The sequence below is a fragment of the Pseudophryne corroboree genome, chromosome 1 (genome assembly GCF_028390025.1).
Source record: "Pseudophryne corroboree isolate aPseCor3 chromosome 1, aPseCor3.hap2, whole genome shotgun sequence".
In the NCBI taxonomy this organism is placed as follows: Eukaryota; Metazoa; Chordata; class Amphibia; order Anura; family Myobatrachidae; genus Pseudophryne; species Pseudophryne corroboree.
This window is the reverse complement of record NC_086444.1, coordinates 230,699,991-230,718,728: the sequence shown is the minus strand read 5'-3', so window position 1 is coordinate 230,718,728 and position 18,738 is coordinate 230,699,991. Positions and strand designations below refer to the sequence as shown.

At 46.5% G+C, this 18,738-nt stretch overlaps 1 protein-coding gene across 2 annotated transcripts in view; it reads left to right on the top strand.

Moving 5' to 3' along the window:
- The window catches only part of LOC135062237 (neuronal regeneration-related protein-like), a 45,024-nt gene that overhangs the window by 14,953 nt on the left and 11,333 nt on the right, over nt 1–18,738 (top strand). For both annotated transcript variants that reach the window (XM_063964120.1, XM_063964119.1), the window contains exon 3: nt 11,092–11,169. In XM_063964120.1, coding sequence (XP_063820190.1) covers nt 11,092–11,169 — 78 coding nt within the window. The remainder of the gene's footprint in view (nt 1–11,091; nt 11,170–18,738) is intronic.

The window sequence follows — 18,738 nt, the reverse complement described above, 5'->3', positions numbered from 1 at the left end:
ATAAGATCCATAGCGCGTCTGGTGTTGTCTCTCGCCTGGCGGCCCGGGATAAACCCCACTTGGTCGTAGTGGACAAGGGAAGGGAGATACGGGTTGAGGCAGTTAGCTAGAATCTTAGCAAAAATGTTAAGGTCCAGGTTCAGGAGAGATATAGGGCGGTAGCTAGCGCAGTTGAGGGCGTCCTTGCCTTCTTTAGGGATCACCACAATTCTAGCCTCCAACATCTCGGATGGAAGGGGGTCGCCATGGATGATCTTATTAAACAGGGATTGAAGGTGGGGGGAGAGGAGATCGGAGAATTGTTTGTAGTAAAGAGCTGTAAACCCATCCGGGCCAGGAGATTTACCAATCTTTTGTGAGAGAATGGTCTGGGTAATTTCTTCCACCGAGATCTCCCTGTTAAGATGGTCCATGGCGTCTCGGGGCAATTTAGGCAGGTTGGAGGCCGAGAGAAAGTGAGAGATCAAGTCAGAGTGGGGCTGGGAGGAGGGACCTGGCGGGGGTGTGTGGGAGATTATATAAATTATTGTAATAGGATTGAAACGCCGCCCTAATGGCGGTAGGGTCATAGACTAACCGATTAAGAGGGTCTCTAATGGAAATAATATTAGTTTTGGCCCTAGCAGAGCGGAGTCGTGCCGCCAGAATCTTGTCCGCCTTATCCCCCTTCTCATAAAAAGACTGGCGAAGCCATTTAAGACGTTTAGCCACCCGTCTGGAGAGAAGAAGATCAAGTTCCGCCTTAACAGTACGGAGTTCGGACAAGATGTTCTGGTCGGAGGACGCCTTATGCTTGGTCTCGAGTAAATGGAGTCTGATAGAAAGTCTATTAAGCTGGGTGAGGGATTGTTTCTTGGCCCGTGAAGCTAGGCTGATGATGTGCCCCTGGAGGACCGCCTTGTGTGCCAGCAAAAGAGTGGACCTGGAAGTGTCGGGGGAATCGTTCAGGGTAAAATAGTCAGAAAGCTTATCCCGAAGGTGGGAGCGTGTCTCCGGGTTGTGAAGGAGGGAGTCGTTGAGGCGCCAAGTCATGGGGCGGGGGCGAGAGAGAAGACCCGAGAGAGATCGCAGGAGATAGGAGCATGGTCAGACCATATCAGTAGGTGAACATGGGCAGCCCGGAGGTTCAAGGCAAGTTCGTGGCTGAGCATGATCATATCGATGCGGGAGTAAGAGTTATGAGGAGCGGAGTAGAAGGTGTAGTCACGTGCTGCGGGATCTTTGATCCTCCAGGAGTCGTAGAGAAGCTGGGATCGCATGAGACGGAGGAGGGATCTAGAGCGGAGAGAGTCCGACAGGGAAGCAGAGGAGAGAGAGGGAGAGCGGTCTATGTTCGGATTTAACACAGCGTTAAAATCTCCAGCTAGTATGAGGTCGCCCTGCCGGACTTGAGTGAGGAGCGTGTCTAGTTTCGCAAAGAACCGCTCCTGTCCCTGGTTAGGGGCATAGATGTTCTAAGGTGCACAATTTGTGATTAAGTTTCCCCACCAACACAAGGAACCGGCTTTCCCTGTCCCCATGGGAGTCGAGGAGTTCAAAGGTGAGATGGCTGGCAAAATAGGATCGCAACTCCCCGCTTTTTAGCCAAATGGTCACAGGCATGAAACACGTCAGGGTACGGTTTACATTGTAGGGTAGGGTGGGCATCATGTAGAAAATGAGTCTCCTGGAGGAAGACCAGGTCACCTCTGTGAAGTTTAAGGGTGGCAAAGAGCTTACCTCTCTTTTGAGGGCTATTCAGGCCCTTCACATTAAAAGAGAGTACCCGGAGACCCATGGCAAGCAGTAAAGAGGAATGCAGAATAGACGAAGAAGCAGAGCAGAGGATAGCGTGGTCAGAAAGGAGGGGGGAAGGAAAGAGCACCGGAGGGGGGGGGGAGGGTAGGTGGTCGTCCAGCAGTAGAGGCCAGGACCAATGGTGTTGACAGGGGGAAGGGATGCTAGGCGTCGGGAGGGCACCTAGGTCAGAAAACGGGCTCGAAGCCCGTAGGGGGCGCCGCCTGGCATCCAGGCGATGCATCACCAACTGCATGGTGATGTCCAATAAGCGGGTCCCCCCTGGAGGGACCTTCAAAGAGAGGTTGGAGAGAAAACAGGAATGAAGAACGGGTGGAGCGCCAGCTCCAGAGAGGTAGTGAAGAAGAGAGAGAAAAAGAAGCAGGAGAAAGAGGAAAAAGGGAAATAAGAACCATAAACAGGGTCACATCGCAACAAAAGGTAACAATAAAACAGTTGAGAACCGACTAAGGGATCTAGGGGTGAGAACATGGGAGATCTAAAGATAAACAGCTCCCCAGGTGGGGAGTACGACCAGGAAAGGCCGGCATAAACATAGGCAAAGTATAACAACTCAAAGAGCTACAAGTCCATCAGGGATCTAGTGGATGAGTCCGAGAGGTCGAAGACGCTGGAACCGTGAACCACTCCGAGCTGGGGTCGGAGGCAGGTGCCGCTGCGTCCGGGGAGGTAGCAGAGGGGTCCTGTACGTTGGTGTGGATGCTCAATTTGGAGAGCAGCGATTGAGCCTCGGGTGGATTTCTGGCTGTTAGTAGTTTCCCCTGATGCCAGACCAGGATACGGAACGGGAAGCCCCAGCGATACTTGATATTGTGCTGGGAGAGCAGGGAAGTGATGGGCTTAAAGTCCCTACGCTTGGCCAGGGTGAGGGGGGATAGGTCTTGGAAGATCAGCAGGGAGACATTTTGGAAAGTCACAGACCTCAATCGCCGCGCTTCCCTCATGACGGACTCTTTCGCGGTGAAGTAGTGCATTCGGAGAATGACGTCTCTAGGCTGAGAAGAGTCTTGGGAGCGGGGCCGAAGAGCTCGGTGTGCTCGGTCCAGGAGTAGGTGGTCTTCGGGGGTCTCAGGTGACAGGAAGGTGAAAAGGCGCTTGAGGTAAAGTTCAAGGTAGCCCGCTTCAACGTCTTCTGGAATGCCCCGAATCCTTAGATTATTCCTCCTCGCTCTATTATCCTGGTCCTCATGCTCCTCCTGCATCCGGGCAACATCCTGTCGGAGTTGGTGGAAGTCAGTCTCGACAGTTTCTGGAACGTCACCACCTCCTCCACTCGCCGCTCGAGTTGTTCCGTTCTGGAGCCAATTTCGGCAATATCAGACTTCAGGGAGTGGAGAGCTTGAATGGAGGTCTTGACATCCCGCATCTCGTCTCTGCGGGTAAGAGGCGTGAGATCGTCGTCATCGGGGTCAGAGTCGGGGGTACCCTGAGGGTGGTCGGGAACGTCAGGCCTATTCTTGGCAGAGGTGCTCTTTTTGGTAAGGAATGGTGTGAGGTCCGATCCCTGTGGTTTTTATATATATATATATATATATATATATATATATATATTAAAACTTCACTACTGATTTTTAAATATTGTCATGTGGTGGCTCCTCCCCTAAAATGGAGCTTCAGGCAAAAATATTGCAATTATATAGTGCTATATCTGGGCGAGGGTCTTTAGCTGGTGGGAGGGGTTTTGGCTAGGAGGAGGGGCTTTGACTAGGGGGAGGGTCTCCATAAAAAAAGAAAAAAACTTACTGATTTTATATCTTGAAGAGATCCCAAGTGACATAATATGGCCACTTAGGTGTAGGAGACAGGCAAAAATAACATAACAAAAGAAAACAAAATACAGTAAGATGCAGATAAATTATGTTACATCTTCTCATTTCACAGTGAAAATCATAGAGATTAAGATAGATTTTATATATATATATATATATATATATATATATATAAATAAAATCTATCTGTATTTTAGTGATTTTAAAACTTTTTTAAATGGACTGTTTATAGTACTGTATGTGGGCTATATTGTATTCATCCAGGAATCTGCATATCCTATGTTTATTTTTACTGTATTTATGTTTTTGCAATATTTACATGAAAAATGTTTCTTGAATTGCGCAATAATTACTTTTACCCTTATATATGTTTTCCTTTGTTCCTGTGCAAAATAACATAATAAAGTTATTTTATGACTGTGGAAAGTATGTAATTTTGCTCTTTCTCCTTTTGTGCCTATTGTTGCCCTTTTGCACCTGTTTTTTTCTGGTAAGCAGTTGGGTTTTTCTTTATTTGCATCAAGTTAATGCCATCAGTGGGAAGCAGAACCTTACTCTGTCCAGTAGGATGGGAAATTGGGATGACAAATGTGGGCTAATTGCAGTAAGGTACCCTGTGCTGTATCCAGATAGTAAGAGTTCCTGTAGTGGAGTAAGGTAGGCTAATGCAGGTTTTGAGTGGACATTTAGAAAGGGAAACATTGTTTACTGGGTGTCTGAAGAGAATTTTTTGCCCTGTAATATAACTTGATTTTTGTTCTTTGGTGGGTCATTACTATTTGCAAATATTCACAAAATATTTGCACCTCTGCATTATTTGGTTCCCATAATGTTATTAATATTTCTGTATTTTTCATTTAAGCAGTTTTGTCATGTGTATCCTGTGATGATCATATTGATTTAATATTTGTTCTACATTTCACATATAGGGCCTAATTCAGACCTGATCGTAGCAGCAAATTTGTTAGCAGATGAGCAAAACCATGGTGCTAATTCAGACCTGATCGCTGCTGTGCATTTCCGCACAGCGGGCGATCAGGTCTGAACTGCGCTTGTGCCGCAGTGCACATGTGCATGCCAGAGATACAATTGGCATCTCAGCCCAGCGATCGACTCTGCCTGTTCGCTGGGCGGGAGGGGGCAGGCCGGTGGCGTTTGGCTGCCATTGTGGGGGCTCAGACCGGGCAACTCAGGTGTGCCTGGACCATGCGCGGGGGGAGGGGCGTGGCGGCTGCATGATGTCACACGCAGCCACTGTGACCCGGCGAAAAGTCGCCTACCAGCGCTGCAATACTGTGCAGGTAGGGACTTACTCGCCGAGTGCGCTAAGACTGGACAAGTTCTGAGATGCTTTAGCTGGGAACAAGTTGCAGAGCCATGGTATTCCTAGATATACTGAAAGCAACAACTTCCAATAGCTGTCAGGTTCCCATCCCTCTTCTGAAACAGCACTGCAGAGAGATTGGATGAGGATCCAGAATACTGTGGTACAATAACAACTATAGAGGCAGAAGTTACCTATAGTGGAGAATTGGCATCATTTAGGGTCTGCTTCTGAGTTGGGAGTAAAGCTAGAGTGACCATATTATACCTTTTACGTGGGACGCTCATGGATTACACAGGTTCTCTGGCTGATTAAAACCAGCTGAAATGTAGGCTTGAAGTCAGCCAGCCACAGAACCTGTGTAATCCATGAGTGTCCCAGGTAAAAGGGATAATATGGTCACTCTAGTAAAGCAAGCAAAAGCAAGTTAGGCTGGCCGCCGCCGCTGTGAATGCTGGGCTGCGCTTCCCTCATCCCAGCATTCACAGCAGCGGCGGCTGCCAGCCAGTGTGGAAGGAGAGGGACAACTGCAGCGGCGCCGCCACCAATTACAGTGCGCTGCTGCGGTTCCCGAGTCCACCCCTGCCCGGGATCCTCCAGCAGCTGCTGCACTGAGGAGCCTGACGTCTGAGCAAGCGGGGAGAGACAGTAAGTATCTATCCATCCATCCAGTCTACCTAATGTGTAAAAGGTGGACTCTGTGTGCCGTAATGTGTGAAAAGGGGACGCTGTCTGCCGTAATGTTTAAAAAGTTGTACTCTGTCTGCTGTAATGTGTCAAAAGGGAACTCCACCTGCCGTAATGTGTAAAAGGTGCTCTACCTGGTGTAGTGGCGCTAATGTGCGGCGTAATTTAAATCATGGAGACTACTGTGCACCGTAATATGAATTGGTGGTATTTTGTGGCTACACCCCTTCCCCATGAAGCCACACCCCTATCTTTTTGATCTGCGCCTATGGCGCACACTGCTCCTACTTTACATAAGGGGGGTGGGAGCGCAAATGGCATTTCTTTCACACAGCGCTAAAATGTCTAGTTACGGCACTGTGTGTTAATAAGAATACATTGCAATTGGGCACAGTTAGTAACCATAAAGAAATCACAAGATGTCAAATATGAGAAAGTAGGTGAAGAGCAGATCAAGTGACTAAATGGTTATTTTCTGCTGACAAATTCAACACTTGAACGTTGTCAGCTGCTCCATGTTAGCTGATCACTGTGATAAAATATTTCTCTGAATTAAGCAAATAGTTGCCACTTTTTGAAGTTGGAAAGTCTTGATAAAGCATAATCTGTAGTCTTTTCTCATTTTAATCCTTAATATATATATTCCTTTGAGTGGGCTATCAAAGTATTTAAATGTGGAGATAGTTCATATTTGAGGCAATACATTCAATACCACAAATCCCATCCATATTTCCCGCACAACTTGTTGGCTCACTGAAATCCATCTTTGTTAAGGTGCAAAATACATACACTAGTTGTTCAGTAAGAGTTGTAGTTACTTAAGGAATGTGTATTTAGTGGCATGTTGCTTGAATGGGACCCTCCAAGTTATGTTATATGGCTGTTACCTATATTGACAGCATCCAAAGACTCCGTTGTATAGCTTTGTTTATAAATTCTGTTAGACAAGAGGTTCCCAATCTCAATCCTCAGGCACCGTAACAGTCTAGGCTTTAAGGATAACCATACTTGGGCACAGGTAGCTTAATTAGTACCTCATCAAATTTGATTTTACCATCTGTCTCAACCATGGATATCCTTAAATCCTGGACTGTTAAGAGTGCCTTGAGGACCTCATTTGGGAACCACTGTGGTAGACCATTGACTACTTAGTTGTGACATAAATTGGGCCTTCTAAATTGGATTATCTGGGCAGCATTAACTTGTGGTTTTTTTAATGTAGGTTATAAGATGAAATGCGCCTGCCCATTCTGTTTATAATGATGTGTAGTTCTACACAGCTGACAAGCAGTCATATGCCACCCCCTGTGGTACTGTACGCCTCCCACCAGCACTGTCCAAACCACTATAATAGTCCCCAAAAGCAGCAGTATTTAACAAGAGACAAGAATTGTTTCCCGCTCCTTTAATAATTGAAATGAATATAGCCATGATGTACATAACTAAAGGATAACTAATTGTATTTTATAGAGATTTCAGCTGAAGCTTTCTTATTTAGAAAAGGGCTGACATAAGCTATTGTTACATCCTGGGAACACCTGCAGCTTTAATATCTGCCACAAGAGGGTATATTTTGCATAGCGCCAACATAATCATTCTAGGGGTCACCTAAGAAAAAACATATAGAATACTACATTTAAAAATGGAGTACAGTTATTAAGCCTGTCACCCTGTAAGCGAAATCCAGTTTTAAACTTATCCATTTGAGTTTGTTTTATAAACTAGTTCAAAATGCATGATATACTGGGACGGATTCAATTCTTCCATTTCCACTCCTGCCCCCTATCGCGCTCACCAGTGGTATTCTAATGTTACTGCCAACGGGCACGACAGCTTCATTTCAGCTCGCTACCCCGGAGGAGTGAGCTGAAATGCGTGTGAAGAGACCTGTTTAGGCGTCCAAACAGGTCTCTTCACAATCGCGCCCATTACTTTAGTTGGGTTTAGACTGTAATGAGCGCGATCAGCGCGAAAACGGAGCACATTTGAATATCGCCCCTCTATCTCCCGTCACTTAAGGTGGGAGATAGCGGGTGCGATATCATTTGAATCCAGCCTAATGAAACTCACTGGAATTTTAATTCATTAGTGACAGTTTGTGCTACAGTGTCCCACTGTGTATGAACACAGTATCTGTAACTGTAAGTACTGTCGCCATACAAGTAGTGAATGAAAAAAGTTAAATTCCAATACATTGTCATTTAATAATGCATTGAGCCAATATGTACCGTGTTACGGAGTCTCCAGTGTCTGCGATTGTGCAACAATCTTTCTCAAGAAAGTCACTCAGCAAAACTTGGTTCAGAATGTTGTTCTTCCAAAGTATCCCATGAATACTTGTTTGGGTCAGGTCTGGTGACTGAGAAGACCCTGGCATATGGATCATATTATTGGCTTGCTCAGCAGAACATTGAGTCATCACATGTTCTGTCATCCTGGAAGACAGAAATGTTGCAATGTGTTCTTTTTTTTCATGCAACTATTTACACCTCAGATAATTGATCTGCAGTTGGGTGATTGTTGTGGGTTGCAATTAATATACCAACACCGCAATCCTGAAGTGTGCATCTCACCCCACTGTTTCCCTGTATTGATAATGTCTTTCTTTCGGACATCCATGCTGACTTCACTGTTGCTAATTAAACATTAGCAAGTTGTCTTGGTCGTGACGCGATCCAACAAACATGCTGACATATTATTAGTTTAGTTAACATGAGTGGCCACTCCTGTAAGGTATGTGCTTGGTGACCCACATTTGCTAAGGTTTTGCCATTGTTTTGGCCACTGCTTGTATTACAATCCTCAAACATGACAAAGGGCCTAATTCACTATGGATCGGTATTGAGGCTGAAAAGTTCTAAAGCTAAAAATCGCATGTGAAGAGCAGCCCAGAAAGGATAAAAGATGCCCACCAGTGTGGTCGCAAATCTCAGTATGCATTAGCAGAATCGCAATGCGTACGCAAAAAACAAGCACAATCGACAGTTACGGCTAACCCATGACAATGAGAATGCAGTCGCACCGGCCGCCATAATTTTAATCGCAGCGTTAGCAGATGACATCATATACACACCCTGAAAACAACCATGACACGCCTGTGTTTTCCCAACCACTCCCCACAAACGTCATGTTACCACCCGTGAACGGTCACTTCCTGTCAATCAAATTATGATTGATTCACACAGGCTGCAAACGCAGAGCGAATTTGACCTTAGTGCACGTACAATGCATTTGCAGTACATGCGCAGTCTGCCTATAATCGCTAATGATAGTGACTCAGGTCCAAAGACACTATATAAGTGCCCATTCTTGTGAGTAGATGATCCTTCCAATTCTCTGATGTGTACAAATGTCATCTAATATTACCTAGCTCTCAGCATATTTACTAAATATATATAATATTGTTCATTGTTAATGCTATATCATAAATCCGATGAGAGTACTGAGAGATAGCAGAATTTATTTATAATTTAAATTAAGAATGATTTATGAAATATAAAATATGTATTCCTTGTTTATGTCCTGTTCCACTGCTGTTGGAATAAAAATCTGCTGAACAAAAATGTTTAAAAGTTGTGAACATAAAATAGTCCTGTACAGAATATCTGCAGAGAAGTGACTGTATGCGATCTCTGTAAGAAGGAAATGTGATGTCCTTTCTGAATTCTGCTGTTGTAGTGCCCATACACTAGTGCGATTTGGGCACTTTTCATCCAATTCCGCCGCATTGGGCCGAGAAATCGGATGAAAAGTGTCAAATCGCATGTGTTTTACCTCCGATCCGATGCGCGGTCCCGTGCACATTGGATCGGAGCCGGAGATTGCAAGGGCTGCACTATAGATTTATCGGATCTGGCAGCCTTGGCTGGGATCGCATACTATACATCGTATGCAAAGGACTGCATGTATCGTATGCTATCCTGCCGCCTGGGCAGCTGCAGGACAGTTCAAGGGAGATCATATTCTCCCCTCGGAGAAGTCGCAGTAGTGTATGGGGACCTTTAGACTGCCCTATACAGTACAATAAGTCTGGCAGTGAAGTCAGCTTTTACTGAATATATCCCATTATGTTTCCCTTTTTGTGTTCATTGGAAATAATTATTTTTACTAATACAGGTTGAGTATCCCTTATCCAAAATGCTTGGGACCAGAGGTATTTTGGATATGGGATTTTTCCGTATTTTGGAATAATTACATACTGTAATGAGATATCATGGTGATGTGACTTAAATCTAAGCACAGAATGCATTTATGTTACATATACACCTTATACACACAGCCGGAAGGTAATTTTAGCCAATATTTTTTATAACTTTGTGCATTAAACAAAGTGTGTGTACATTCACACAATTCATTTATGTTTCATATACACCTTATACACACAGCCTGAAGGTCATTTAATACAATATTTTTAATAACTTTGTGTATTAAACAAAGTTTGTGTACATTGAGCCATCAAAAAACAAAGGTTTCACTATTTCACTCTCACTCAAAAAAGTCCGTATTTCGGAATATTTGTATATGGGATACTCAACCTGTATATGAAATATTGTTTTGTGGTAAAGTGTGCACAGTATTGCGGAATGCAGAGATATACTCTGTAGCTTCCAATGGTCCACATTACATGATTATTTGTTCAAGTAATTATAGACCTGCTTCAAATTGAAATTGAAATATATTGCTTACAATTTGACAATAAAGACAAATAAAAGGGCTGTATTTACTAACACTTCTTAAAAGGAAAAGTGGAGGAATTGCCAATAGAAACCGATCAGGTTCTATCTATCATGTCTCTAGTACTTGCTAGAAAGTAATATTTAGAATTTGATTGGTTGCGAAGTGCAACATCTCCACCTTTCCTATTTAGAAGCATCAGTAAATCTACCCCTAGGTCAAGCTATAAGAACTCTGAAGATGTATTAGATATAGTGGGCAATTCAGTTTGTTGCGAAGTGCTGCTGATCATCGCTGTGGTTTTGACACTATTAGGACAGTATGAGTGAGCTGCTGGAGTGGGGAAGCCGACCCGGCGGCCCGTAGCAATCACAACACCTGCACCTGAAGTAGTTACTTCCCTGTACTTGGGACACCCACTTATTTAATTTCTACTGTAAACTGCAAATGTAAATACGTGGCCTCTACCCATTCTGGTTTACGAGATTACCTCATCCTGCAGCATGTTATCTTGTTTCTGGGTACAGAATGAGATACATTACTGTGGCTAGCGGCCCTCTGCAATCCATGCAGTTCCTCCCTTCAGGAGAACCAACATGTACTTTCTGCAGCTGCTGTCATTTTCACATGTAAACTTTGCTTACCAGTAAAAACAGAGAAAGTTACCCAGAACAAGGTGCATCATGTCACAAAAGAATTGCATTTTCACTACAGGCCTAATTAACCTTTCACAGTGCTCCTTTCTAAATATGTCTTTGTAATTCATAATGACTGAAGCCTTTTATGTTTTTGTACAAAATGCAGAAGAATGTAACACTTTTGTAATAACTGTCTTTATAGGAATACCATCCACATTTAACAACCTATGGTACAGGAGGCCCATGTGACACCACAATGGCAGATGGAAGATTCCCTAAGGTAACATCTATAATGAATATATTTACCTAATGTCCATTCCTAAGTGTCTATCCGTGGCGGATTTTACCAACTGGCTGCAGGTTTGCAGCTACCCAGTAAATCCTCCACGTACAGGGACTACTATGCAATGGCAGTAACTTCCCATTGGAAGCACTTCCTGCTAATCATAGACAGGCAGCCAGGGAAAGGGGGACGGGGAGGTTTTTTAACCCCATGGGACTGCCAGGCCTTGACTGTGATAGCACAGTGTGCTTCCCAAAGGAAGCCCCTCCCCTGCTATTACGGCAGCCGATGCAGTGTCTAGAAGCCGAGTTCATTTCATCCTATAATCCAAAAATAATTGTGTATGGTTAATTGGTCCTAGTTATTGGTGTAGTTCAGGCTTTTTCAGGGAGTGTGCCGTGGCACACTAGTGTGCCGCGACCAGTTGCAAGGTGTGCCGCAGAGCCAGAGCAGCTTCCTGCACCTTCAGAGTGAACTGTTGGCCCGGGCTCTTCTTAGAGGATCAGTTGTGCTCTGGCCATTACCTATGCCTTGAAAACGATGTGATATCATAGGTCACAGCGGTCGCTTCTCACCACCCAGCCAGCCCACCCGCCTGCGTACACATCTTCCAGTTCCCGCATGCATACACAGCTTTCCTTGCCCACCCACATCCACACCTGCCCGACCGCCTGCTGCTCAGTATTCGCAGAACTCCACTGAGAGACAGAGAGGAGGACATCTGATAATATTTGTTATTTCTCTAACATCCTTGAGGATGCTTGGACTCCGTAAGGACCATGGGGAATAGACGGGCTCCGCAGGAGATAGGGCACTTTAAGAAAGCTTTGGACTCTGGGTGTGCACTGGCTCCTCCCTCTTTGCCCCTCCTCCAGACCTCAGTTTTACACGGTGCCCAGAGCAGGATGGGTGCACCGCAGAGAGCTCTCCTGAGTTCTCTGCCTAAAAGCATTTTTGTTTGGATTTTTTCTCTACTTTTTCACAGGGAGCACTGCTGGCAACAGGCTCCCTGCATCGAGGGACTGAGGAGAGAGGAGCAGACCTTCTTGTCTAAGATAGGCACTGCTTCCTCGGCTACTGGACACCATTAGCTGCAGAGGGGGTGAACGCAGGTTCTTACTGGGCGTCCACCCCCGGAGCCGCGCCGCCGTTCTCCTCACAGAGCTAGAAGACAGAAGTCGTCAGGCGGCAGAAGCCTTCAGCTTCACGGAGGTAACGCACAGCACTGCAGCTGTGCGTCATTGCTCCCATACACCTCACACACTCCGGTCACTGTAAGGGTGCAGGGCGCAGGGGGGGGGGGGGGGGCGCCCTGGGCAGCAATATAAACACCTCTTATGGCAAAAGACAATATACATGTACAGGTGGGCACTGTACATGTATATAAAGAGCCCCCGCCATATTTTTGTAAGTTTGAGCGGGACAGAAGCCCGCCGCCGAGGGGGTGGGGCTTCTCCCTCAGCACTCACCAGCGCCATTTTCTCTCCACAGCACCGCTGAGAGGAAGCTCCCCGGACTCTCCCCTGCTTACACACGGTGAAGGGGTGTTTAAAAGAGAGGGGGGGGGGAAGGGGGCACATAATTGGCGGATAACATATTATACAGCGCTGCTGGGGAAAAACATTTTGTGTTGGTCTCCAGGATCATTGCGCTGGGGTGTGTGCTGGCATACTCTCTCTCTGTCTCTCGAAAGGGCCTTGACAGGGATACTGTCTTCAGGAAAGGGGTTCCCTGTGTGTGTGAAGTGTGTCGGTACGCGCGTGTCGACATGTTTGACGAGGAAGGCTTGCTTAATGTGGAGGGGGAGTGCTTGAATGTCATGTCGGCAACGCCGACACCGGAATGGGTGGATATGCTGAATGTCTTGAATGCAAATGTTAATCTATTGCATAAAAGGTTAGACAAGGCAGAAGCTAGGGATCAGTCAGGTAGCCAGTCCATGCCTGTCCCTGTGGCGCCAGGCCCTTCGGGGTCTCAGAAGCGCACCATATCCCAGATCAATGAGAACCCCCGGTCCCTGACACGAGGGTACACATGTATAAAGGGAAAAAGCCTGAAGTCACCTTTCCATCCTAATTTGAACTAAGTGAATTGTGCGAAAAGGCTTGGGAATCTCTGGATAGGAGACCACAAGTTCCCAAAAGGATTCTTATGGCGTATCCTTTTCCACAAACTGATAGGATATGCTGGGAATCTTCGCCTAAAGTAGACAAGGCGCTGACACGCTTGTCCAAAAAGGTGGCACTGCCTTCTCAGGATACGGCTTCCCTCAAGGAACCTGCTGACCGCAGGCAGGAAATTACTTTGAAGCACATTTACACTCATTCAGGTACTATTGCTAGACCGGCTATGGCGTCGGCCTGGGTTTGTAGTGCGGTTGTGGCATGGGCAGATTCCCTATCTATGGAGATTGACACCTTAGATAGGGATGCTATTCAAATGACCATAGAGCATATCAGAGATGCTGCCTTGTATATGAGAGATGCTCAGAGAGACATTTGTTTATTAAGCTCCAGAATAAATGCTATGTCTATTTCTGCTAGGCGGCTCTTGTGGACCCGACAGTGGACGGGAGATGCCGATTCAAAGCGGCATATGGAGTCCTTGCTTTACAAAGGGAAGGAGTTGTTTGGAGACAGCCTCTCGGACCTTGTCTCTACGGCTACGGCTGGTAAGTCGAATTTCTTACCTTATGTCCCCCCGCAGCATACAAAAAAGGCACCTCATTATCAAATGCAGTCCTTTCGTTCCAATAAAAACAAAAAGGTGCGGGGATCGTCCTTTGTTGCCAGAGGGAAAGGTAGGGGAAAGAAGCTGCACACAGCTAGTTCCCAAGAGCAAAAGTCCTCCCCTGCCTCTGCAAAGTCCACCGCATGACGCTGGGGCTTCCCGGGGGGAGGCAGATCTAGTGGGGGCTCGTCTTCGGTTTTTCAGCCACGTCTGGGTTCACTCGCAGGTGGATCCCTGGGCATTAGAGATTGTTTCTCAGGGATACAGGCTGGAATTCGAAGACTTGCCTCCTCGCCGGTTTTTCAAACCTGCTCTGCCAGCTTCCCCGTCAGAGAGATGGAGCTAGTGTTGGCGGCAATCCAAAAATTGTATATTCAACAGGTGATTGTCACAGTTCCTCATCTCCAGCAAGGAGAGATATTACTCGACCCTGTTTGTGGTTCCGAAACCGGACGGTTCGGTCAGACCCATTTTAAACCTAAAATCTCTGAACCTGTACTTGAAGAGGTTCAAGTTCAAGATGGAATCACTCAGGGCGGTCATCGCCAGCCTGGAGGGGGGGGATTGGATGCTGTCCCTGGACATAAAGGATGCATACCTTCATGTTCCGATATTCCCCCCTCATCAGGCGTTCCTGAGATTTGCAGTGCAGGACTGTCACTACTAATTTCAGACGTTGCCGTTTGGGCTTTCCACGGCCCCGAGGATTTCACCAAGGTAATGGCGGAAATGATGGTGCTCCTGCGCAGGCAGGGGGTCACAGTTATCCCATACTTGGACGATCTCCTCATAAAGGCGAGATCTCGGGAGAAGTTGCTGGACAGTGTGTCTCTGTCCATGAAGACGTTGCAGATACACGGCTGGATTCTCAATATACCGAAGTCCCAGCTAGTCCCTACAACGCGTCTGACCTTTTTGGGCCTGATTCTAGACACAGACCAGAAAAAGGTTTTTCTTCCGATCGAAAAGGTTCAGGAGCTCATAGCCATGGTCAGGAACCTCTTAAAACCAAAAAAGGTTTCAGTGCATCATTGCACGCGGGTCCTGGGGAAGATGGTGGCTTCATACGAGGCCATCCCTTTCGGCAGGTTCCATGCGAGGACCTTTCAATGGGACCTCTTGGACAAATGGTCCAGGTCCCATTTACAAATGCATCAAAGGATCACCCTGTTTCCCAGGACCAGGGTATCTCTCCTGTGGTGGCTGAACAGTGCTCACCTGCTAGAGGGTCGCAGGTTCGGCATTCAGGACTGGGTCCTGGTGACCACGGACGCAAGCCTCCGAGGCTGGGGAGCAGTAACACTGGGAAGAAATTTCCAAGGTCTCTGGTCAAACCTAGAGACTTGTCTCCACATCAACGTCCTGGAGTTGAGGGCCATATACAACGCCCTGTGTCAAGCGGAGGAATTGCTTCGGAGAAAACCGGTTCTGATTCAGTCGGACAACGTCACGGCAGTGGCTCATATAAACCGGCAAGGCGGAACAAGGAGCAGCGTGGCCATGGCAGAAGTGACCAGGATTCTACGCTGGGCGGAAGGCCATGTAAGCGCACTATCAGCAGTGTTCATCCCGGGGGTGGACAACTGGGAGGCGGACTTCCTCAGCAGGCACGACCTGCATCCGGGAGAGTGGGGACTTCATCAAGAAGTCTTCGCACAGATCACGGATAGATGGGGACTGCCTCAAATCGACATGATGGCATCCCGTCTCAACAAAAAGCTAAAGCGGTATTGCGCCAGGTCAAGGGACCCTCAGGCGGTAGCGGTAGACGCTCTGGTGACACCTTGGGTGTTCAGATCGGTCTATGTGTTTCCTCCTCTTCCTCTCATACCCAAAGTGTTGAGAATAATAAGAATGAGCAGGGTCAGAACAATCCTCATTGTTCCAGATTGGCCACGGAGGACTTGGTATCCGGAGCTGCAAGAGTTGCTCACAGAAGATCCGTGGCCTCTTCCTCTAAGGCAGGACCTGCTGCGGCAGGGGCCCTGTCTGTTCCAAGACTTACCGTGGCTGCGTTTGACGGCATGGCGGTTGAACGCCGGATCCTAGCGGAAAAAGGAATTCCGGAGGAAGTCATTCCTACCCTGATCAAGGCTAGGAAAGACGTGACGTTAAAACATTATCACCGTATATGGCAGAAATATGTTTCTTGGTGTGAGGCCAGAGCTGCTCCTACGGAGGAGTTCCATTTGGGCCGTCTGCTTCACTTCCTTCAAACAGGAGTGACTTTGGGCCTAAAATTAGGGTCCATAAAGGTCCAAATTTCGGCCTTATCCATTTTCTTTCAAAGAGAATTAGCCTCTCTTCCTGAAGTACAGACTTTTGTGAAGGGGGTGCTGCATATTCAGCCTCCCTTTGTGCCTCCGGTGGCGCCTTGGGATCTTAACGTGGTGTTACGTTTCCTCAAGTCACCTTGGTTTGAACCACTCAAAACTGTGGAGTTGAAATACCTCACGTGGAAAGTGGTCATGTTGTTGGCATTAGCTTCGGCTAGACGTGTTTCAGAATTGGCGGCTTTATCACATAAAAGCCCATACTTGGTTTTTCACGTGGATAGGGCAGAGTTGAGGACTCGTCCTCAATTTCTGCCAAAAGGTGGTCTCATCTTTTCATATGAACCAACCTTTTGTCGTGCCTGTGGCTACACGGGACTTGGAGGATTCCGAGTCCCTGGATGTGGTCAGGGCTTTGAAGATTTATGTGACCAGAACGGCTAAAATCAGGAAGACTGAAGCTCTGTTTGTTCTGTATGCGGCCAACAAGGTTGGCGCTCCTGCTTCAAAGCAGACTATTGCTCGCTGGATCTGTAACACGATTCAGCAGGCGCATTCTACGGCAGGATTGCCGTTACCGAAATTGGTTAAGGCCCATTCCACTAGGAAAGTGGGCTCTTCTTGGGCGGCTGCCCGAGGGGTCTCGGCATTACAGTTGTGCTGAGCAGCTACTTGGTCGGGGTCTAACACCTTTGCAAAGTTATATAAGTTTGATACCCTGGCTGAGGAGGACCTCCTGTTTGCTCAATCGGTGCTGCAGAGTCATCCGCACTCTCCCGCCCGTTTGGGAGCTTTGGTATAATCCCCATGGTCCTTACGGAGTCCCAGCATCCTCAAGGACGTTAGAGAAAATAAGATTTTACTAACCGGTAAATCTATTTCTCGTAGTCCGTAGAGGATGCTGGGCGCCCGTCCCAAGTGCGGACTTCTTCTGCAAGACTTGTATATAGTCATTGCTTACATAAGGGTTATGTTATAGTTTATCGGTTGAACCGTGGCTATGTTGTTGTTCATACTGTTAACTGGGTAGTTTATCACAAGTTATACGGTGTGATTGGTGTGGCTGGTATGGATCTCGCCCTTAGATTTACAAAAATCCTTCCTCGTACTGTCCATCTCCTCTGGGCACAGTTTCCCTAACTGAGGTCTGGAGGAGGGGCATAGAGGGAGGAGCCAGTGCACACCCAGAGTCCAAAGCTTTCTTAAAGTGCCCTATCTCCTGCGGAGCCCGTCTATTCCCCATGGTCCTTACGGAGTCCCAGCATCCTCTACGGACTACGAGAAATAGATTTACCGGTAAGTAAAATCTTATTTTTATTTCTCCTGTGGGGAACAATAGGATTTATGTGGGGAGAATAAGGATTTATGGGGAGAAATGTGATTGATTTATGTGTGGAGCAATAGGATTTATGTGGGGAGCAATGTGATTGTTTTTTCTGTGTAGGCCAATGTGTGGATTTTTTTTTTTATTGTGAGGGCCAATGTGTGTGTATAGTTTTTTTTCTGTGGGGAACTGATGGTGTGCCTTGGCAATTTTAAAATATTGTTCGGTGTGCCGCGAGTAAAAAAAAGGTTGAAAATCACTGGTGTAGAGGATTACATGGTATATTCCACTGGAAGAGGGTTTGATCTAAATGAATAAACATTTTTCTGACTATTCACTAATAGGATAATGTAAACCACCTCCAGTTATAAACTCACACAAAACTCCTTTAATGAGAAAGCTGTATGTTTATGTACATGTGTGTGTATATGTATGTGTATTATTTATACACATTCTGCTCTAATAATAATGATGATAAAACATGGCTCAGTGTAAGTGCTTGCACAGTAAAATCTGGGGGTTTTCATGCCCTACTGCACTCACTTTTGACTATTACTATTATGGAGAGTTGCCGGCCGATGCAGGGCCGATGCATAACTGCTGGGCCCATGCTCTAAATGTTCAGATGTTGCCCAGGTGGGAGCCTAAAGACACAGATTCCTGATTGGCTTAGGGTTTTCACAGTACAGGTCAGTCTGTAAAACTGGGTATACACTAGACGATGTGTGTACCCGGCGATCTCGCTAGTGACAGGACCTGGCAGGTGCCGAAATCGGCAAGTGCACACACATTTGCTGATGTCGGCTGCAATGGAGCTGTGGTGAGGAGAGGAGCGTGGCCATAATGCATTCCGCAGCATGGCATCGCTAGTGACATCACCAGATTGAGCTGCATGTGCAGGCGACTGGGGGTGTCGCTGACGACCCATGGGAGTGGGCATCGCTAACGATCTAGTTGCGTATACACTGGACGATAAAACGCGTGCTCGTTATCAGCAAATTCACTTGACATGTCATCTAATATGTACCCAGCTTAAGACTACAGTGTGCTTTGTTACATGTTCACAAAATGAATCTAGCCTAAACACATGACTGGCTACCTGTGGCTTTGGGCCGGTTCAGTATGTTAGATCGACATTCAGAATGTTGACAATGAGAATGGGGACAGCGTGTGATGTAAAGCATTTCAAGAGTGTCTGCTTTACAACTTCAGATATGATCCTTTAAATCCCAACATGTC